Consider the following 23,861-nt stretch of genomic DNA (forward strand, 5'->3'; position numbering starts at 1 on the left):
TCATCTTCCCGTGTCACTTTCCATGCTAATGAACAAATTGTTGCATCCTTGATAGAAATGTTGAACACAAATAATCCCCTTGTTCAACTATTCAGAACAGCACATGAAAGAATATCCCTAGACGCATTTGATCAGTTTTGCATAAGGTTATTTGGTAAGCCGGATGCACATGGAGATATTTATAGTGCTCCAGTCGCTTCTGAAGTTGTTGGCCTGATTGTTGGTGATGTTGGATCAGCTGATGTAGGGCGAGATATTATAATCCAAGATCGTGCATCACGTTTGCAGCGAATCAATGAAAATCACCGCAAGTTTATGGCCATGCAATATCCACTTTTGTTCCCATATGGAGAGGATGGTTATCATGAAAACCTCACATATCGTACAACAGCACGCACTCAATCCATGCAACGGAATAAAGTTACAATGCTAGAGTGCTATGCATATAGGTTGCATGATAGGCCAGGAGACTTCAATACACCGTTACGGTGTAAAAGGGTAACACAATCTTATGAAGTAGATTCTTATTGTTGTGTCGAGGGGAGCCGGATAGCACATTATCGCACACCAGCCTTCCAAAGTAAATATAGATCATCACCATTCAACTCATTGATTAATTCTGTCTCAAGAGGTATTACATCTGGATCTTCTGTTGGGCAAAGGATAATATTGCCAGCTTCATTTACCGGAGGACCTCGGTATTTGTATCAAAATTATCAAGATTCTATTGTTATTTGTAGAAAATATGGTTGCCCTGATCTTTTTTTGACATTCACATCGAATTCTGCTTGGCCTGAAATTAGAGAAGCTTTAGCATCAATTCCTGGCCAACAACCTTCCGATCGTCCTGATATTGTCAATAGGGTTTTCAAAATGAAGCTCAATATTTTAATGGATGATATAAAGAAGCACAAATTTTTTGGCCCTATAAATGCAGGTATCAAATTTTATATTGGTTTCCAAAAGATAAATTTTCCTTTCTCTTCCTTTTGTAGGGTTAAACATGCATGTTACCACCATGCAACCCTTAAAACATATCTTTTTAATGCAGTTATCTATACAATCGAATTTCAGAAACGTGGTTTACCTCATGTTCACATCATCATATGGTTGGCCAAAACAGAACCCTTAGATTCCAAGAAGATTGATCATTATATTTCAGCTCAATTACCAGATCCTGCAATTGACCAAATAGGATTTGAGGCTGTATCTTCTTTTATGGTGCATGGACCTTGCGGTCCTCACAACACTTCTTCAATCTGCATGTCTGAAGGAAAATGCACAAAATTCTACCCTAAGGAATTCTGTGAAGAAACAACTATATTAGAAAATGGTTTTACACAGTATGCACGTCCAAACAATGGAAGAACTGTTACAAAAAATGGAGTTGACGTTGATAACAGATTTGTGGTTCCTCATAATGTTGATTTGGTTGTGAAGTTTCAGGCACATATAAATCTAGAGAAAGTTAATTATGATGGCATGCACAAATATCTTTTTAAGTATGTAACAAAAGGATTTGATTGTTCAATGGTTGGAATTCACTCTAGTTCAGGATCACAATCATCAAGTGAAACTATCAATGAAATAGATAATTATCTAGAATGTCTTTGTGTCACTCCAAATGATGCTGCTTGGCGATTGCAACAATTTGACATCCTCCATACAGATCCCTCCGTAGAACGCCTTCCTGTCCATCTCCCATTTGAGAATAATGTTATTTTCACAGAAGATGATGATCTTGAAGAGGTCATTGAAGATCCAAACAGCTCTACAACCAAACTAACTGCATGGTTAGAAGCTAATAGGGAGAACCCTTCTGCTAGGCAACTTACATATATAGAATTCCCTGAACATTGGACGTGGCACAATCAAGGCAAATATTGGGATGGTCGTCATGGTTCTCAACGTAGAATTGGCTGCATTGCTTATGTAAACCCTTCACAAGGAGAAGCTTGCTATCTGCGAATGCTACTGCACATCGTTAAGGGCCCTAGATCCTTTGCTGAAATCAGAACTATATCAGGTCATGAATATCCTACATTTCGGGCAGCATGTGAAGCATTAGGTCTCCTTGGTGATGACCAAGAGTGGTCAAATGCTTTGAAAGATGCAGCTCAATGGGCCTTACCATCCCAACTGTGACAACTTTTTGCTATAATGTTACTCTTTTGTGAGGTAACAAATCCTACAAGACTTTTCAGTGAACATGAATCATATATGAGCGAAGATATATCATATCGAATGCCCCGCAACACTTCTCAGGCCAGCAGCTCCACCAATCCTTATGTTAGATCTGTTCTTCTCATTGAGTTAGATAAATTGCTAAGAGATGCTGGCTATGACTTATCCCATTTTAGTTTGCCACTACCAGATGATATTGGAAGTGTTTCAGCACAGAATAGACTTATACTAGATGAGCTCAGTTACGATGTTTATAACATGCCATCCACTATAGATGAAGCTATTTCAGGTTTGAATAACAACCAGAAGGAAGTTTTTAATGCTATTTATAATTCTGCCATCAATAATGAAGGACGGACTTTCTTATGGACAACTTTGCTTAATTCTATAAGAAGCCAGGGAAAGATAGCATTAGCTGTTGCATCATCGGGAATTGCATCCTTGCTGCTTCCAGGTGGGAGAACAAAATCCCATTGGAAATCTCTAAAAATTCAATGTGCAGTATAAAAAAAATACAAATTTAGCTGAACTGATCCAAAAAAACATCTCTCATTGTGTGGGATGAAGCTCCTGTTAATCATAAATATTGCTTTGAGTCATTGGATCGAACTCTACGAGATATATTGTCTGAAACAAACCCAAATTCATTAGACAAACAATTTGGTGGTATAACAGTAGTTCTTGGTGGAGATTTCAGGCAGACACTACCAGTCATCCAAAATGCTACAAAGCAACAGATTTTGAGATCATGCATTGTTAACTCTTATTTGTGGAATCAACGCATACTTGTTGAGTTAACTAAAATATGAGGCTTACCTCTGCATCTATTTCTGCATAAGATAGAGAAGAGTTAAGAAAATTTTCTAATTGGCTTTTGAAAATAGGAAATGGCACAGAACCTTTTGTTGATGTCCCAGAGCAACTATCGAACATGTTCATAGAGATGCCTCAGTCCCTTCTTCTATCACCAGACTGTAGGAATCTAGATGGATTGATTTCTTTTGTCTACAACTTACGATGTCAACCATCAAATCTTACATCATATATGTGTGAGCGTGCAATTTTAGCACCTACAAATGAGGTGGTTTCAGAAATAAACAATAGAATGATTGCTCAGTTAGAAGCGAGTGAGATGTCATATTATTGCTCAGATTCAATTGATGACAGTTCTACTAACTGTACTGCTATAGAGGCACTATATCCAACAGAGTTTCTAAACACAATTTCTATAAATGGACTTCCAGAACATGTGCTGCACTTGAAAATTGGTGTTCCTATAATGCTTTTGTGTAATCTAGATCCATCAAGAGGACTCTGCAATGGGACTAGGCTCATTGTCACACAACTAACAAGCCGTGTGATAGAGGGAGAAATAATCACAGGAAAAGCGAAAGGTACAAAAGCATATATTCCTCGCATTGTTACAACATCAACTCAATCCAAGTGGCCCTTCAAATTGCGGCGTCGACAATTTCCAATACGTCTTTCATATGCTATGACAATAAATAAGAGCCAAGGACAGACCTTGAGCAGAGTTGGAGTCTATCTACCTTCACCTGTGTTCTCCCATGGTCAATTATATGTTGCATTCTCGAGAGTGACTTCACCTAATGGTTTGAAAGTTCTAATAGAGAACAGCCCTGCTTCTTATGAAAATTGCACACACAATGTAGTATATTCCAAGGTATTCAACCTAATAAATAGAAACAGGAACTGATAAGGTATATTGTGATGCATAGGTTGGTTTCGTTGTTAGTTTTGTAAATATAATGTTTTACTGTACTTCAATTTCCATATTTTGCTCAGTACATATATTCACTTAAGTTTCATTTTTTCTTTATTATGTTTTTTCATATTTACCTCAATGGCTAACCTAGCTACATCATTGAAAGATATATCTGTTGGCCAGCAAAACTGCAAGGTTTTTGGACGTCTAATAAGATTATGGGATGCTATAAACATGAGATCAAAATCTGCAGATCCCCTCATTAGCATTGACGGCATCCTATTGGATGAACATGTATGTCATTCTCTTATGTGTTCCACCAAATATTAATCCTAGATTCTACTTCTTTGCTATACTTAATACTAGCCATATCAATTGTTGCACAATAATTTTTCAGGGCTCAATAGCACAGATCACTGTGCCAAAAAGGTTTGCAAAGCAATTCCGCCCCTTGCTAAATAAAGAATCTGTCTACCTAATTAGTAATATTGTTGCCATTGATGCAAAAAGAAAGACCTATATCTACCAGTGCCAGAACTACATTCTCCAGTTTAAACATGACACAAGAATTCAACCCCTGGAATCTAGAGGATTAACCATACCAAAGTTCTTTTTTGACTTCTGTCCATTTGATGAAGTCCTAGGGAAAAATATCAGTTCCAAACCTCTCATAGGTAATGCTATCTTTAATTCCACATTGAATCATACTTATTACACTTCACATTCTTTTGGCTTATTCCTCCAGATTTTTTTTGAATGAATATTCCTCCAGATTTGATTGGAGTAATCAGTCATATTGGTCCGTATGATTTTGCGAGCCCAACATCAGACAAAAAACTCAGGAGAATTAAAATTTAAAACCTAGAGTACGTACCTTTTCCAAACCTGATCGTTAAAATCAATGCTCTCATTAATTACTTTTGTGTAATCTCAGCAATTGTTTATATGCAACATTTTTGCAGGGAACAGACTCAAGATATCCTACTCTGGGGACAATATGGAGAATCATTCAACGAAGATGCAACACTCCATAAATCAAAGGATGGAATTGTAGTAGCCATCTTTGCTGGCCTTACTGCAGGAAAATTTTCAGGTTCATTCTTTCACCCAAACAAATGCCCTCCCATACAAAGAATGCAGAACATTTCAACTTCACTTTCACCTGCAGCTATAACAGAAGCATCTTCAAGCTCTGCTACTGAAATATATATTGACCTGGACACACCTCAAGTTAGAGAGTTTCGCACTAGGTAATTCTCTTTAACCCGTTCAAACCATTTGCACTTGAATATTTCTGTTCAATATGTATTATATTTCACGTCAAAAAATGCCAACCTATCTCTTTGCAATTTGAAGCTACTAATGGGAACGTCCAACTCTTGAGCAACAACTCCCTAAGGTTATACGTTTAACCCCGATCCAAGCAGCAGGAAAAATGTACACCTTAAGTGAGATATCAGCTATGCCTATTTCAGCCTTTCAGGTACAACTCAATACAAAAGAAAAAAAAACTATATTGTTATTACCATGCCATGGATTCCTTTCGCCAAGATTTAATACTTTTTATTACATAAGGGTGGAGCTACATACAGTGCTACTGCAAAAATAACTGCCATACTGTCATCAATTAAATGGTGGCATCAATTAAATGGTATTACATAGGATGCCATCGTTGTGATAAAGGGTACAGCAATAATTCTGATTCACCAAGATGTGCTTGCGAAGTTTCATTCCGCAAACCAATGTACAATCTCCTACTCTTATACATTCATTCGAAGAACTAAAATAGTTTACTGTAACGCTAACCACTCTAGATGTATCTAACTAATGTACAATGCTTCAGGTACAAACTCCCTGTCACGATTACAGATAAATCAGGGAGTTTAGATGCAGTAGCATTTTCTTTTGTTGCTGAAGATTTGGTAGAGCTTGATGCAGCCCAAGCTTCCCAAAACATGAAGATAGACCCGGCCGATCATCCAACAGCACTCAATAATGCCATTGGTAAAACAAAAATTTTTGCTATAGGGATGAATACTGATACATCTTCTAAGTTCCCTATCAGCTATGTGCTTAAGAAGAGTTTCACAATTGAGCCTACTATGTCGGTCCCTATGCTCACAGATGGAGAGGTTAGTAAATACTACTGTTCCATATTACTTCAGATATCCTGTTCCATATTACTTCAAATATTTCAAACTAATTAAATTAAAATATAAAACTAATCAAGCCTTTGAAGAACAAAGAGGTACTACACCTTCCACCACCTACACCACATATAGATAACTCAAGGTTTGTTGTTCTATCAAATATTCTATTCATTACATTTGTACAACACCATAATTTTTTTAGATAAAGGATTTTCATTAAAACCCAGCCTCTACATCACATTGGATATATAGTACTAACTGCTGATGCCAAATAAATTTCAGCACAACTATTTATAATACAGGAGCATCAAGCAAAAGTACACCTCCTAAAATATCTTTGGCTGATAAAACTCCAACTGAAAAAACCAGGTAAATATACAAAAAAAATTATGCTTAATAAAATCATTCATATGATTATTATCCATTACTGCAGCTCAACTACAAAGAGAGCCATTGATTTCACTAAAGACTCCATTGAGGAAACCAGAAGGTATATTTTATAACCCCATTTATATTGCCTTTTCTGATTAACAAATATCAACTCACAACCAACCTTGGAACATTTTTCCTTTTACACTACCCAAAAACTAGATCTCCCTGTTCTCAAACATTACAAAGAAGGGCATGTACTACTTTGGAAAAAACATAGAATAACATAACTCAACTATAATACTGACTACAATATTTTTGGAACTATTTCATGCAGCAAAAAACTACTGCATACAGAGGGAAAGGCTGATTTTCCTGAAGACTCCTTTGAGGGAACCAAAGGGTATACATTATTTTATAACACCACACATTTCATTATTTTTATATTGATTTTTGTGATAGATAAATCCACTCATGACTTGCAATACTTTTGCCTTTAACACTAACTGCAATATCTTATGAACCACTCCAAACAGCATAGAGCTACAAACTGCATTGCATACCAATCTGCCTGACCAATCTACATAATAAAAATGGTACTTATTCTTCACATTCCTAAAGATTTACTTCATTATCTTACAAGCACATCCCTGTTGTACTACTAATATATTCTCCAACACAAAATACAGGGGAACACATGCTGTCTGACCTACGGTGAATTCACTATGTGGAAGACTGATTATATTTTCCTTCCATATGAAGACTTCATTATGTTATATGCATAAGACTTGCTATATTTTATTAGGGTCCCATTCTGTTCTCCATCTTGCAGCTATAGCATTATCTGTACTACAATTCTATAATATCAGTACTCTTCGATTACAAAAACATATAAGAGATTTCCCATATTTTCAGAATGTGTTTGTTGATATTATCACCCTTTTCGAAATTACATAGTTCGGTACTACTTTTTGCACTCATATCCCGCAGCAACACACGGGGTATCTTCTAGTTATGAATGTTTTTTGCTATGATGTATCAATTGAAGGACAAACTATTTTTATGAAATAAAAGAAGGCCTGAATAGTAGGATGGAACACAGTAAAATGCCTCATTTTCACCCACAAGGACATAACGGGTTCTGAACTGAAACATAGTGTGATCTCTAAGCAGTGTTGTGATGGAAACAATAGACTATACCAGCTATAGCAACAAAAACCCTACGGTCACTTGATGTACACAGGAGGTTCAACGTCCGATGGAATGGTTACTGACAGGGCCTGATTTTAGCACGATCTCTAACATTTATATATATATATATATATATATATATATATATATATATATATACACTAGAATTTATGTTCAAGAAGGAGGCAGCAAGCATTATCCATGGGTATCTCTCAAATATCAAAAAGCAGAATAAATATTACTGAAAAGCTAACCAATTGAACTACTATTGGACTTATATTTCCTTGAGCACATGGCACTCTTCTTCTGAATTATGTAAAAACAAAGGAAAAAAATATTCTGCCAATGAGATGAAATATAACCCCACACAAAAGGTTCAATGTCTTGCCCCTTGATCTTCCTTTAAAATGGAGTCTTAAGTTCTTCGTTATGGCAAAAGATGGTACCTTAAGTTGTAGAAGTAAATGTTAAGGGCTAAAAACAATGACTCAGTCCTTGTCCAGTTCATGTTGATTGCCGAGTATTTATACATATGGACCATATATATGGTCATTGACAGAGAGTAACCAACACTGCCTGAATTCCATGTTATTTGGTGATTCTTATGGGAATGGCAGAAGGAGAAAGTGAGGAACAGAGTACCTTTTTAATTCACTTCTTTTACCTCTCTGCCTTCCTTTCTCGATTGAAATAGACATAGGAGGTATCAGAGAACATGTTCTGCCGGCAGGGACAATGTCAGGATCAGCGATTGCTTCGCTTCATGCATGATTCGCTTCAGTCTTCTCTTGGCATGTCAGTATGACTAGTCCTGACTTAGGCTTCGCGCTGTTTCAGAAGACGGCAAAACCAGATTGAGCAATCCTTGTTAGCTTTGGCCAAGGATGCAAAGAACTCACGGAGCAGCAAACTTACGCGAGCAGCGAACTCAAGCGATGGCACACACGCACAAGTGGCAAATTGTAGTGGACACGACAATGGCGACGCACGCGCACTCAGCTTTTCTCTCTATGGCTCAATGGAGATAAACACAAAGAAGTGCACACACACAGGTTTTTGTAGCAATTAACAAATGACTGAAACCTTTTCTCTGTTATTACAGACTGATGATTACACGGCTTATGTAGCCTTGCAGACATGCATACACAGCTAACAGCCCGGCTGGGTCGCCCGCACGACCATGCATGAGCCACTCATTCACCCGATCGGCGCGTCTCACGCGCAAGAATCGCTCCTCTGAGCTGACTGAACCACGCCACAAGGTGCTCCACTAATCTTGCATGCAACTAACTAACTTGCCACTAAGACGCGGTTTAAATGGGACTATGTCACATTGGATGTTTGGACACTAATTATAAATATTAAACGTAGACTATTAATAAAACTCATCCATAATCTTGGACTAATTCGTGAGACGAATCTATTGAGTCTAATTAATTCATGATTAGCCTATGTGATGCTAGGCTAATCATGGATTAATTAGGCTTAAAAAATTTGTCTCGCAAATTACCTTTTATTTATGTAATTAGTTTTGTAAGTAGTCTATATTTAATACTCTAAATTTATGTCTAAATAAAGAGACTAAAGTTAAGTCCGTCGATACAAACACCACCTAATCCTCTTATTCCCTAGACTTTCAGTTGCTAGTTGTGCTGCAACACATATACAAAGCTTGGCCAAAGCTTGGACTAACCATTGTTTCCATGACACACATATGCATTTATCTAGAGGATCAACATAAACATATCACGTGCCTATCTACATGCAACTCTTGCAAGACTAAAAACAATATGCAAGTCTGGATTAGTGCTAACAATCCTTTGATGATTGTGTTTTCATGGCATCCATATCTTTCCTGAACATTGGGGAGGTGAGAAAAGATATGACCTTCGAGAAGTCATAGACAAACACTGATTACCCTATGTGTAAATTAACAACTTACATAATTAAGGAAACATTTTTGTATCTTTATCTGAAGGATAGTATAGCTCCTAATTAAGGAAACATGATTAGGAAGGGGGAAAAGAGATAAGAGATTGTAACTCAATAAAGTACACATGGTTCAGAATGGAGTAAGAACACATTAACCCTACTTGGTTCATCGCATTTTACCAAAAAAAAAAAAAACACAGACACACACAGAAATCAAATCTCTATCTATAAAATGCAGCAGCGATAGGAGCTAACCATTTTTCCATGCATTCAAGGGGGTAAGATTTCTTGAAATAATGAAATGGTTTCTATGGACAGCAGCAGGGTAGCAGGTAGCGAATGCAGAGTCAGTAATACACATGCACCATTGCCTTTTCATTCTTGGATTTTTTGTGGTAATAGTAATGTGTATGTTGTAACGGGTCAAGTCCATATAATTAAGGATGTGTTAAGAAAATAATTGATAATAAAATATTGTATGCGGTGGTTATGTACGCTACAAACATGTTGCATAGGTGGGAGCTAGGAGCGGATGAAAGGAGGACAACTCTGCTTTTTAAAGTAGCAGAGACATCACTGAAGCTGCTCAGCTGTCCGTTGTGCTTTGATCAAAGAGATCTATGTTATGTAGGTGTGCTGAAATATTATTTATTACATTTAAAGTCTATTAAATAATTTTAAATCTGGAAAAAAGTTAATGTTCCCTAACACAACATAAAAAGCTGTAATATTATAAAAAGGGACTAAAGGAAAAACATGTTGTTTTCTTACTATTTCACACATTGCCGAAGATTCAAAATATTACTGTGTAAAAGATGCATCAAATATGTAGAAATTTAGAGTTGTATAGTTTTGACATAATAGCATATAATAGGCTTCAAGGTACAATCCTTTTTCTAGTATAATGATTATGTGATGGATTAGATTAATTTTGATTTCAGGACTGCGGAACTTTTAGAGTACACACCAAATCAAATGTCAAAAGTTAATATGCTTTCATAGACACGTAGGAAATCCATTTCGTTGGATGAAACTTGCCTCCTTAAGAAGTTCAACAAGCATGGGTTTTTTTGTAAGCATAATTTTGCCCGTGTAAAATCAAAGGTGTTTTTGATTATTATTCTGTGATGAACAATTGGGCATTGGAGATTATTGGTTTTGTTATTTAGAATTTATTCACGAAGTGGTTTTGGAGATGATTGGATTTACAGGTGAATCACAGGTTTATCATTTTATGTGACCGGTCAGACCGGGCTCTGGTAGCCAGTCAGACCGGTGTGTAATGCGCGGTCAGACCGGCCAGCCCGCGGTCTCACCGGCCGACGCTGTGTCGGTTTCGGTTTCGGGTTGTTTGTTTGGATATCCGAGTTTATTTCATGTTTATGACTTCTAGATGGATACTATACGTATGTAATACTATTGTTTGCTGCTAATGAGTCAAGTTGAAAATAGCTTGGTCTCAGAATATGGTTTCTTTCTTTGTTCCATGTGTAGGTGACTCGATGTCTCGGGAGAGTATTTGCGGTGATAGACCGGGAGTCGGCTTGGAGATAAGACGACATCCGTTGTGGTCAGAGATCATGCGCGATACTAAGGCTAGAGTTGATGCACGTGGTTAATGGAGATTCCATATGGCATACGATGGAGTTATTGTGTGCGTATGGGATACGGAGTCAAATTTGGAAGGAGTCCAAATTTGGTACGATTGGTTATGTAAAGTTTCTTTCTTGTACTAGTGGGTTTCCTAAGGTGTTTAGGACTCCTAGTATGAGTTTGGTTCGTGGCTTTAGGCTGCCTACCTCATGTATAAATAGAGGGGGAGCGGGAGGCTTCCCGGTATCGCTTTAGAGAGCAATTGAGTTGAGTTTTGAGTTAGGGTTCGAGTTTAGTCGAAATTTTTGTAAGGAGTGTTGTTGGTGCACTTTGTAAACACAGAGAGAATCAATAAAGTCGTCATCCACTTTAAGAGTTCTGCGATTTGTGTTTACCGGGTTTCGGCGGTCTAACCGGCAACTCACCGGCGGTCAGACCGGCGGCAAGCGGCGGTCAGACCGGCGGTGGCGACAGCGAGCGGCAGGCGATCTCGGCGGTTAGACCGGTAGATCAACACCGGTCAGACCGGCGGCTACGCTTCGGTCAGACCGGCTAATCTACTTCGGTCAGACCGATCTCATTGAAATTGAGGGTAACTTTTATTTCCGCTAAAAGTTTTCGGTTTTTGGGTATATCAACCATTCACCCCCCCCTCTGGTTGGCTTAGTTCTTGTGATTCGATCCTACAAGTGTGGTATCATAGCCTTGTTTTCTTATTTGGATTTTTATCGATCTAGAGTTTTGCCATGGCTACTCCCACTAGGTTTTCAACTAAGCCTCATGTTTTCGATGGAACAGACTTTTCTCATTGGTGTAGTAGGATGCAATCTTACATTATGGCTGAAGATTATGATATTTGGAGAAAAGTTTCTCATGCTTATGTGATTCCTGAAGCTATTAATACTGCTGCTGAAAAAACTGCTTTTGAACAAAATTGCAAAGCTCGCAACATTCTTTTGAGTGGTATTTCTCGTTCGGATTATAATCGTGTTGCTCATCTTCAAACTGCTCATGAGATTTGGGTTGCTTTGAGTAATTTTCATCAAGGAACAAATAATATTAAAGAGCTTCGTCGAGATCTTTTTAAAAAAGAGTATATTAAATTTGAGATGAAACCTAGAGAAGCTTTGGATGACTATCTTTCTAGGTTTAATAAAATTTTGAGTGATCTTAGATCTGTTGATTCTTCTTATGATGCTAATTATTCACAATCTGAGATTTTTCATCACTTTTTGAATGGTCTCGACATGTCTATTTGGGAGATGAAAGTTATATCTATTCAGGAGTCTGTTAACATATCTACTTTGACTTTGGATTCACTTTATACAAAATTGAAAACACATGAGATGAATGTTGTTTCTCAAAAAGTTTATTCTAAGTCGAATGCTTTGGTTTCTTCTTCTTCCTCTTTGGATGTTGATGCTTCTTCATCTAAGTCGTCTTTTCTTGCTGTTTTTAATGCCACATCCGATGATCAACTCGTACAAATCGAGGAGGAGGATTTGGCTTTAGTTGCTAACAGAATTGCTCGAGCTATGAATAATGCCAGGAAAAAGAAAAGAGGTGGTCCAAATCGCTGCTTTGAATGTGGTTCAATTGATCATCTTCGCTCGCATTGTCCTAAGCTTGGGAGAGGCAAAAGAGAAGACAAAGATGGTGAGAAGACCAACAACAACAAGCCCAACAACAACAAGTCGAAGGGTTCATACCAAGGGAGGAAGATGGAGAATCTTAGGAAGGCTTTTCAACAAGTTTGTGCCGCCTTCGAGCCACTAAGTGATGTAGATGGTGAAAGTGGAGATGATGACAAGGGAAAGAACGTCTCCGATGTTTGCTTCATGGCGCGTGGTGAATCTGACACAGAGTATGAAGATAATGAGGTAACTGCTTTTGAGAAAGCTATTAATATTTTGAGTGCAAAAAATAAGAAGTGTGAGAAGATGTATAAAAAACAAGAATTTATCATTGAATCTCTTAAATCTGAAATTGATAGGTTAAGATCTCTTATTCCTAATGATGATGATTGTGAAAATTGTGAGGTTTTAATGAATGAGATTTCAAAAATTAGAGATGTTAATGCTGCACATGATTTGAAAAATAGGTCTTCTCTTGCTTGTAGTTTTGCTTTGCACACACGCACTTTGGATGAGTTGTTTTTAACTAAAAGGTTGTTGCAAAAATATCAAATTGCTTTTCATGCTAGTTTGATGTTTAACATGATTTCTGCTAAAAAGTTAAAACAACCTAATGATGTTTTGGATTGCTCAACATGTAATTTGAATAAGATGAAACTAAAAGATGCTTTAGGTCGTGTTGAGTACATGGAAGATGTTGTGAAAAACTGTGAAGTGCTTTCTTGCCCTAAATGTTGTAAAAGCAAAGGTGTCATGGTAGATTGTGAAAATTGTGCTAATTTGGAAAAAGAGGTTTCTTATTTGAAAAATTCTTTGCTAAGATTTTCTGATGGTAAAAAAAATCTCAACATGATTTTGGATCAATCAAAGGTTAGTACACATAACCGTAGTTTAGATTTTAATCCTTATGCTCATAATTCTAGACATGCTCATGTTGTGTTAGGTGTTGGTGCTAGAAGTGGTGAGATTTTTGTTAAATCTGATACTAATAAAACTGTGTTTAAATCTGCTGGTATGATGTCTACTATGAGTGCATCTTCTTCAAAATCCAATGTTGTGCATGCAAAATACTTTTTTTTTGCTAATCAGAATTAGCAATTTCATTTGCTATGATTCTATGTTCTCCTTAGTGAAATATTAATCATTAAATTATTAGCAAATAACAAAAAAAACAAAATATCTCAAAAAATGTCTACAATGATGGACTGAAAATACAAGAAATTCGCATGTTCTCTTTATTATGTTTTCGTATATATATTATTTATTCTTTTCCATGCAAAATCTCCTGTTGTTGCTCATGTTGCTAAATCTACTAATGCTACCAATGTGTCTAATCATCGTGAAAAATATACTTGTTCTTTTTGTGGAAGAGATGGACATATTGTTGGTTTTTGTTTCAGATTAGCTCATAAACAAAAAAAGGAGAGAGAGATTGCTTTTGCAAAATCAAAGTGGCAAAAATCTGGTTTTCCCTCGAGGAAACCGGTCAGACCGCAGTGGGTCCCACGGTCAGACCGGCGTCCGGTTAGACCGGCTGAACAGCCTCGGTTAGACCGACCACCGGTCAGACCGGCGGTGAAGCCTCGGTCAGACCGGCCCCCGGTCAGATCGGCTGCACATCCTCGGTCAGACCGGCCTCGGAGGAATTTTCCTGAAAATTCTAAAATTGATTTTGCACGTGGATATATGCCTATTGGATCTGCTGGTCGTGTGTCTCAGTACTGGATTCCTAAGTTTTTATTATCATCTAACCCCAGTACTGAGGCTTCGACTTCTGCTTGTGTGTAGGCTTTGGTGGCAAGGAAGGAGAACGTGTGGATCGTGGATTCCGGTTGTTTGCGGCACATGACCGGTGATAAAAATTGGTTCTCCTCCCTAAAGAAGGCATCTAAGACTGAATCGATTATCTTTGGTGATGCTGCTACAAGTGCCGTTCTCGCTACAGGTATGGTTAAAGTAAATGAAAATTTTGAATTGAAGAATGTAGCTTTGGTTGAGGACTTAAAGTACAATTTGCTTTCAGTTTCACAAATTGTTGATGAAAATTTTGAGGTTCACTTTAAGAAATCTGGAAGTAAAGTTTTTGATTCTTGTGGTGATTCTGTATTAAATATTTCTCGGTATGGAAGAGTGTTTAAAGCTGATTTTCAAAATCCTATTTCACCTGTAATAACATGTTTGGTTGCTAAGTTTGATAAAGATGTGATGTTTTGGCATCGTAGACTTGGACATGTTGGTTTTGATCATCTCACTAGGTTAAGTGGTTTGTATCTTGTTCGTGGTTTGTCTAAACTTAAGAAAGATCTTGATTTGGTTTGTACACCGTGTCGTCATGCTAAGATGGTTTCTACTTCACATGCTCCTATTGTTTCTGTGATGACGAATGCACCGGGACATCTATTACAAATGGACACTGTTGGTCCAGCTAGAGTGCAATCTGTTGGAGGAAAGTGGTATGTGTTGGTTATTGTTGACGATTTTTCTCGATATTCTTGCGTTTTCTTTATGGCAACTAAGGACGAAGCTTTTCAACACTTTCGTGGTTTGTTTCTTCGATTGGATCTTGAATTTCCTGGTTCTTTGAAAAGAATACAAAGCGATAATGGTGGAGAGTTTAAAAATGCTTCATTTGAACAATTTTGCAACGAAAGAGGTCTTGAACATGAATTTTCTTCTCCTCGTGTTCCTCAACAAAACGGTGTTGTTGAAAGAAAAAATCGTGTTTTGGTTGAGATGGCTAGAACGATGTTGGATGAATATAAAACTCCTAGAAAATTTTGGGCTGAGGCAATTAACACTGCTTGTTATATTTCAAATCGAGTTTTCTTGCGATCTAAACTTGGAAAAACTTCTTATGAACTTCGATTTGGTCATCAACCCAAAGTTTCACATTTGCGTGTTTTTGGTTGCAAGTGCTTTGTCTTGAAATCTGGAAATTTGGATAAGTTTGAGGCACGTTCTACGATGGATTGTTTCTTGGTTATCCCGCACACACTCGTGGCTATCGTGTACTTATTTTAGGGACTAATAAAATCGTGGAGACTTGCGAAGTTTCTTTTGATGAGACTAGTTCAGGTACTAGACCCGATATTGCAGGTACACTGTCACAGGTTCAGGGGGAGGATGGTCGTATTTTTGAAGACGAGAGCGACGACGACTATGACAACGAGGTCGGCTCGACCGGTCAGAACGGGTGCCAGGCCGGTCAGACCACCGGCACACCTCCGGTCAGACCGGCTCATGAGGAGCGGTCAGACCGGCCAGGGTCGTCGGCTGAGGGTTCTGTTGATGCTGATCAAGATGGTCCTCCGGAAATTACTACTTCGACCAGTACTAATACAGAACGTGGATCAACTTCAGAAGTCACTGCTCCTTTGCACATTCAACGACGACATCCGCCGGAACAAATTATTGGTAATATAGGTGAGCGGACTACAAGGTCTAAGGTAACGACTCATGATGTTTGTGCAAATTCTGTGTTTGTTGCTTCTTTTGAACCCAAAGATGTGTCACATGCATTAACCTTTGGATTCTAATCGCTTTGCATTTCTTCGTGGTGAATTGGGCATAATTCATCCTTTTGGCATGGTTTGAGGGGGAGTTTATACCTCATGGTTTTATCAAGCAATAATATGACAATGAGAAAAATTGAGAAAAGAGAGCTTTGTTTATGCATATGGTATTTTCTTGTGCATGCTAGCAATACTTTGAAGGTTTATTTGTCTCTAGCATAGCTTGTATGTATTCTAGTCTTTTTATGAGATTTAGATTTTGCTTTTAAGGGAGATGATGCATGACACTTAAATTCTACACTTGAATTAAGAAAATATGCAATGTTGAGGCTAGCATATGGTTTGATTTTTAAATGCTCTATATATATGCTTTATTGACTTGTTATTCCTCAAATAACTTTAATTGCTCATTGTGAAAAAGAGAATAAAAAATATGAAAAAAATGAATACTGAATCCTTGGAAACAGTCTTGACGACAAGGACGTATTCGATGTGAGCAAAATAATGGGTGTCAAATCTCTGGAAACGGTCTTGACGACAGGGACGTACCCGGAATAAAAGAGAAAAATATGAGCAAAAAGGCTCAAGAAAAGAAAAAATTGAAAAAAAAAATCTCTTGGTTATTTTGTGCTAAAGGTTATTTGAGAAAGAGTGATAAAAGCAATAGGTATATGTGTTTAGTGTTTATTCTTCAACCTATGTGCTTGTTAAGATGTTGCATTATAAATCGTATGAAATCATGAATTTTGATTGTTGATTCACGCTTAATTGTAAAATCTTTGGTTCATGGTTATACTTTAATGCATGCTTGTTATATTATAGATGACTTGATATGCTATATGTATGCTAAGCTCTTGAACATTAATGAACATAATTCCTATGCTTGATGAAATCATTGTCAAAAGGGGAAGAAGTAATGTGAAAATTTTTGGATTTTTTGGAGAAGCAAGGTGAATTTTTGGAGAGTTGTTGAGAAGAGCATGTTTTTTGTTCAATTGGGAATTTCTTTCTTTTAAAAAGGGGGAGAAGTTTTCTTTTGGATTTTTGAGCACGATGTGTACATTTGTACGAAGTGTGCTTTTTACCAAACAACAAAACATTTTTTGATGGGTTTGCCAATGTATTCATCAAGGGGAAGATTGTAAAATCAAAGGTGTTTTTGATTATTATCCTGTGATGAACAATTGGGCATTGGAGATTATTGGTTTTGTTATTTGGAATTTATTCATGAAGTGGTTTTGGAGATGATTGGATTTACAGGTGAATCACAGGTTTATCATTTTATGTGACCGGTCAGACTGGGCTCTGGCAGCCAGTCAGACCAGCGTGTAATGCGCGGTCAGACCGGCCAGCCCGCGGTCTGACCGGCCGACGCTGTGTCGGTTTCGGTTTTGGGTTGTTTGTTTGGATATCCGAGTTTATTTCATGTTTATGACTTCTAGATGGATACTATACGTATGTAATACTATTGTTTGCTGCTAATGAGTCAAGTTGAAGATAGCTTGGTCTCGGAATATGGTTTCTTTGTTTGTTCCATGTGTATTTGACTCGATGTCTCAGGAGAGTATTTGCGGTGATGGACCGGGAGTCGGCTTGGGGATAAGACGACGTCCGTTGTGGTCAGAGATCATGCGGGATACTAAGGCTAGAGTTGATGCACGTGGTTGATGGAGATTCCATATGGCATACGATGGAGTTATTGTGTGCGTATGGGATACGGAGTCGAATTTGAAAGGAGTCCAAATTTGGTACGATTGGTTATGTAAAGTTTCTTTCTTGTACTAGTGGGTTTCCTAAGGTGTTTAGGACTCCTAGTATGAGTTTGGTTCGTGGCTTTAGGCTGCCTACCTCATGTATAAATAGAGGGGGAGCGCGATGCTTCCCGGTATCGCTTTAGAGAGCAATTGAGTTGAGTTTTGAGTTAGAGTTTCGAGTTTAGTCGAAATTTTTGTAAGGAGTGCTGTTGGTGCACTTTGTAAACACAGAGAGAATCAATAAAGTCGTCATCCACTTTAAGAGTTCTTCGATTTGTGCTTACCGGGTTTCGGTGGTCTAACCGGCAACTCACCGGCGGTCAGACCGGCGGGAGCACAGCGGTCAGACCGGTGGCGGTGACAGCGAGCGGCAGGCGATCTCGGCGGTTAGACCGGTAGATCAACACCGGTCAGACCGGCGGCTACGCTTCGGTCAGACCGGCTAATCTACTTCGGTCAGATCGATCTCATCGAAATTGAGGGTAACTTTTATTTCCGCTAAAAGTTTTCGGTTTTTGGGTATATCAACCATTCACCCCCCTCTGGTTGGCTTAGTTCTTGTGATTCGATCCTACAGCCCGACTCCGTTATTACTCTATCTTTATGACTTGAGGAAAATGTGAACATTTTTATTAAGGAATTTAAAACAAACGATTAGGATCTTGCAAGAAAATTTTCCTCTAGATATTAGATGAACAACTGCAAAAATTCTCATACCCATCCCCTAATATAACTCTATGCATATATTTTTTTTCCATTTTATGCCTTCATCTGTTTTGGATGGTGAGAAGAAAGCATAATGCATGGCTCAAAATTTGTTCAACCCATAAGACAAAGAGTAAATTTCATAAAACTACGGATACTTTGCACGATCCATCACAAAACTACAAATTTAACAACTTGTTTCACAAAATTACAGATTTAGCGTCTTTGTTTATCACAAAACTATAGGTACTTTGCACAATATATCACAATACTACAGGTACTTTTCACAATATATCACAGAACTACAGATTTAAGAACTTGTTTCATAAAATTACAGATTCAGTGTCTTCGTTTATCACGAAACTACAGGTTTAATGTTTCCATTATTATAAAACTACAGGTTTTAGCATAGCTAAAACCTATAGTTTTGTGATAATTAATGGAGACACTAAAATTGTGGTTTTGTGATAAATGAAGACACAAAATATGTAGTTTTGTGATAAACGAATACACTAAATCTATAATTTTGTGAAACAAATTATTAAATCTATAGTTTTATGATAGATTGTACAAAGTATCTATAGTTTTGTGATAAGTGGAGACATTAAATCTGTAGATTTGTGAAACAAGCTCTTTTAAATCTGTAGTTTTAGGATAAATTATGCAAAATACCTGTAACGAAAGCAGGCTCACGAACTATTCTTGTAACGTGAAAAATGGAAAAGGGTATTGTTGTCTATCTATAGCTGAGTCCAACTAATACATGGAAAATAATCCTGAGCATTTTCTGAACAGGGTCTTGCAATACATGGAGTAGTCATAGATGGTGTTTTGTTCAAGCAAGCTGATGAGTGGAACCGTATACATATCCGCTTTTTTTTTTCCCGAACAGCCAAACATGTTACTTGGTGTTATATTAATAGAACGGATTTAAGTACACAACAAAAGATGAAAGAAAAATGAAAAGCTGTACATTTCTGATTGCAAACTTGCTTGCACGTCAGTCTACCTTTCAGCTCATTGCAACAATCATGCAACGTACTTTGCGCTGGCCAAGCACTAGCAACCGAACTCATCCTGAATTTGATTGATTATTTGGGTGCAAATCCGCTTAATTTGCACCCAAATCTCAGGGTTGGTGGTGTCAGCACGTCTCCTTTCTACCCTGTCCATAGCATTTCTGGTAGCAAAGTTCTATCTCTCCGAATGCATGGAAAATGAAATTTTCCTCTAGCTCAAACTCGTTCTTTTCATGGACATAGATGTGAATTCCCCCTACCAGTACCTCCCATGTCCATAATGATCATCAAACTTTGCTATAATATGTGCTAAACCTAGAAGGGTTTTCAGCATTCGGTAGACTGACAGAGGAGGTTAGGGTAGAACTCTCTTCTTCCCACGATCTCATGGACGACATGTGTTCTTCTCTGTTCGATCTCTTTTGGTGTTGGCATTATATGACCAAGGCTGTTTCCTACCTATGAAATACTCTCTCAGGTCAAATATATTTAATGTTTATATCGGACAAGATTAAGTCAAACTTTTACGATTCATAACATTTTTTTTTACATTTTATAATACAACTTTCTGTTGGGTTTAGTTTCACATCGGTAATTTATGATGGGGAACACGACTTAAAAGGTGGGGACAGTCCTCACTCATCAAAGTAGTCTTTAGGGTTATGTAGACCCAGGACCTTAAGTTGTGGTTCCGGTTAGACTTGTAGTGGAGCAAGCCCAATGTGACCTGAATGGCCCACGGTTGGTGGGCCAGGCTACGCAGTCTAACATTTTCAACAAGGAAAAGTTGTATATCTCTGTTGTTAAAGATTGGGATGCTTAAATTATATCTGAAAAGCTGACATATTGAACTATTACGTACTCTATGATACGATGAGTTATATTTGACAATCTTCTTCTAAATTATGTATAAGAAATGGAATATTTTCTATCGAAGAGATCAAACATAACCCCAAACAAATGATTCACTTTCTCTTTCCATGATGACCCAACCATTTAGGATGGTAGCTAGCTTATGTTGTACAAGTGGAAGTAAAACTGTAAACATTGAGGGAGGAACATAAGGACACAGCCCTTGTGCAGTAAATGTTGATCGTCGTGTATTTACATGGTCATAGAGTGACCAACATTGCCTGAATTCGATCTTTGGCGATTCTTATGGGAATGGCAGAAGGATAAAGTGAGGGGAACAGTGTATATCTTCACTTCTTCGACCTCTCGATCTGCCATCCTTGCTCGTTTGGATTGATTAAGGGAGATATAATCTCGAATATGTGAAAGAAATAGATGTGGGAGGTATCAGAGAGCATATTTGTCCAGGGATCTAATGTGAGTGATCAATTGTTTTAGGGCTCTTTTACAGTACCTTCCACTAGGAGTGGTAGTAGTGCAGTAGAAATAAATCTCACCGTATTTTAGTCATTTCCTTAAGTGAGGTGGAAGGGTAGTTTAGTAATCTTTGCTCCCATGCTGGACTAAACGGTTCTGAGTTTGTGGAGGATCCACCTCTACTATAAATCTATAATCGTGTGGATGCAGGGGCGGATTCAGGAAAGATTAACAGGAGGGTTTAAACAAACTATACAAAATTATAGCCCCCTCTTCTCACTGGTGGAGAAATCATCTTTGGTCGGTCGACCAAATTCCACAATAGTCCCGGATCTAATAAAAACCAGGACTAAAAAACATCTTTAGTCCCGGTTTAAAAGTTGAGGGGTACTTTTTGATCTTTAGTCCCGGTTGGTGTTACCAACCAAGACTAAAGATCATTTTTAGTCCCGGTTCAAGAAGTTCTGGGGTTCAAAGGGTTCAAGACAGACCCCAATTATTTTTACTCCCGGTTGGTATAAACAACCGGGACTAAAAATAGATCTTTAGTCCCTGTTGTTTATACCAACCGGGAGTAAAGAGTACCCCGAACCACGCGCCACAAAAATAATTATTTAATACCAATTATTTTTACTCCCGGTTGGTCTTTAGTCCCGATTGTTTATACCAACCGGGAGTAAAGAAAACCCCGAACCGCGCGCCACTCAATATTATCCGCGCACTCTCGATCTCCTCCCCTCTCATTACTCCTTCTCCATCCCTTCCTCTCCCCCTTCATCCCCTTCCTCTCCCCTTTCCCCTCCCGTTCCTCCCCTTCCCCTCTTTGAGCGGCGGCCAGGCGGGAGCAGCGGCGTCCGGCGGGAGCGCCGGCGGCCGGGTGGGCGGGCGGGCGCCACGGCCGGCCAGGCAACCGGGCGCGGCGCCCGGGCGGGCTGGCACGGTGCTCGGGTGGGCTAGCGCGGCGGCCGGTCGGCCGAGCTAGCGCGGAGGCCGCAAGGACAGTGGCCGGGAGGCCGGCGGCGCCCTCCTCTCCGCTGCTGATTTTTTTGAATTTTTGATTCATTGGATTTGATCTGCGATGTATGTGATATTGGATCTGATCTGGGAGTTGTGATGTATTTCTTTTAGGATTTGTAATGTATTTCTTGTTTGAGATTTTGTGATGTGATGTATTGTGATCTGTGATGCATTTTTTTCCAATATGTGATGTATTTCTTTCCAGATCTGTAATGCTACTTTGATTTGGGGATGATTTGGGATTATGGTCGGGGATATCTAGGGAGCAGATCGATTTGAGAAAAAAAATAACCGGGACTGCTCCTACCATCTTTAGTCCCGGTTGGTAACATCAACCGGGACTAAAGATGGATTTTTAGTCCCGGTTATTTTACCCGGGACTAAAGATGGGTATCTTTAGTCCTGGATTCGTAGTCCCGGTTGTATAACCGGGACTATAGGGGGGTTCCCAACCGGGAGTAAAGCCCCTTTCTCCATCAGTGTCTAATAGATGTATGAAAAAAAAATTTAGTGGGGTCTTTATAGGGTCTCCCATGGTTACAATATGGGAGCGGGGTCTCGAGACCCAAGAGACCCATGGTGAATCTGCCACTGTGTGGATGGATTGCTGATAAATGTGCTTACTACCACATACTTTGTGATTTAAGTTTGTAGGATCCACGTCTACTATAATCGTGTGGCTGGATTGCTGATAAATGTGCTTACTGCCACATAGTCTGTGATTCAACTGTCGTTACAGCTAGGAATCACAATCCTTTGTCAAATAGCCTAGGGATTGCTTTGTGGTATCTGCATATAGTTTGTTGTCTATACAATGTGGCCGATCGCGGTCGTACCTCCCCACGCGATGAAGTGAGGTGCAAGCTGATCTGAATAAGCACAAAATTATTGAAATTCTTGTATGTCCTGAATTTACTCCAAAACAAACGAATATATTTGAAACATGTATAATAACTCATCCTTCATTGCGACTACAAACAAATATAGTAACAAAATTCGCAGGTAAATGGTCTTCTCGATGACCTTATTGAAAATATAAACAGATAGCTGCAAGCCTGCAACAGCAATACTAGGCCAGATCCATGTCATGAATATGTAACTGCAGCTCAAAATCAGTCATCGAGAATCAAAATTGGCAAACTGGATGGAAGTATTTGTCCCTTCGATCCCATTCTATCAAAGATGGCTCTTAACTCATCTGCAGTATCATCGGGAAACAATATATCATAAAAATTTACCAGTATGGCTTAAGCCAATCATATTGTTTCAATTTTAGCAGACTATTAGGAAGGGGTCTTTACCTTCAAAGGCCGTAAACTTGTTCAGGTTGAAGAGAATGGTGAAGAAATCAAGAAATGCCCAAACAGTTTGCACCTTCCGAGGTCTTTTAATGTAAAAAAAAGTCTCATTCTGAAACATGAATAAATTAAATACGCTGGCTTAAAATGCCTAACAACCTAGTAACAACATATAAATCTAGAAAAATGTTTGCTTATATACCTTCAATCATACTCCCTCCTTCCCTAAATGTTTCACGCCGTTGACTTTTTTAAACATATTTGACCGTTTGTCTTATTCAAAAACTTTTGTGAAATATGTAAAACTATATGTATACATAAAAGTATATTTAACAATAAATCAAATGATAGAAAAAGAATTAATAATTACTTAAATTTTTTGAATAAGACGGACGGTCAAACATTTTTAAAAAACCCAACGGCGTCAAACATTTTGGGATGGAGGGAC

General features: G+C 38.3%; 1 protein-coding gene and 1 long non-coding RNA gene across 2 annotated transcripts; both read left to right on the top strand.

Annotated features, from left to right (window-relative positions):
- Positions 1–1,263: 1,263 nt before the first annotated feature.
- LOC127773464 (uncharacterized) lies at positions 1,264–2,145 on the top strand. The gene has a single exon (XM_052299528.1). The coding sequence runs from the start codon at positions 1,264–1,266 to the stop codon at positions 2,143–2,145; it is 882 nt and encodes a 293-aa protein (XP_052155488.1).
- Positions 2,146–6,798: 4,653 nt separating this feature from the next.
- On the top strand, positions 6,799–7,174 carry LOC127774902 (uncharacterized). Its single transcript, XR_008017831.1, has 3 exons — positions 6,799–6,832; positions 6,966–7,025; positions 7,119–7,174. It is a non-coding gene; the product is annotated as an uncharacterized LOC127774902 (long non-coding RNA).
- Positions 7,175–23,861: the final 16,687 nt, after the last annotated feature.

This window comes from Oryza glaberrima, chromosome 5, assembly GCF_000147395.1.
Source record: "Oryza glaberrima chromosome 5, OglaRS2, whole genome shotgun sequence".
NCBI classification, from domain to species: domain Eukaryota; kingdom Viridiplantae; phylum Streptophyta; class Magnoliopsida; order Poales; family Poaceae; genus Oryza; species Oryza glaberrima.

What these genes read in the sequence shown, in the direction of transcription:
- LOC127773464 (XM_052299528.1), top strand. Translation starts at nt 1,264, where the DNA reads ATGTCTGAAGGAAAATGCACAAAATTCTACCCTAAGGAATTCTGTGAA.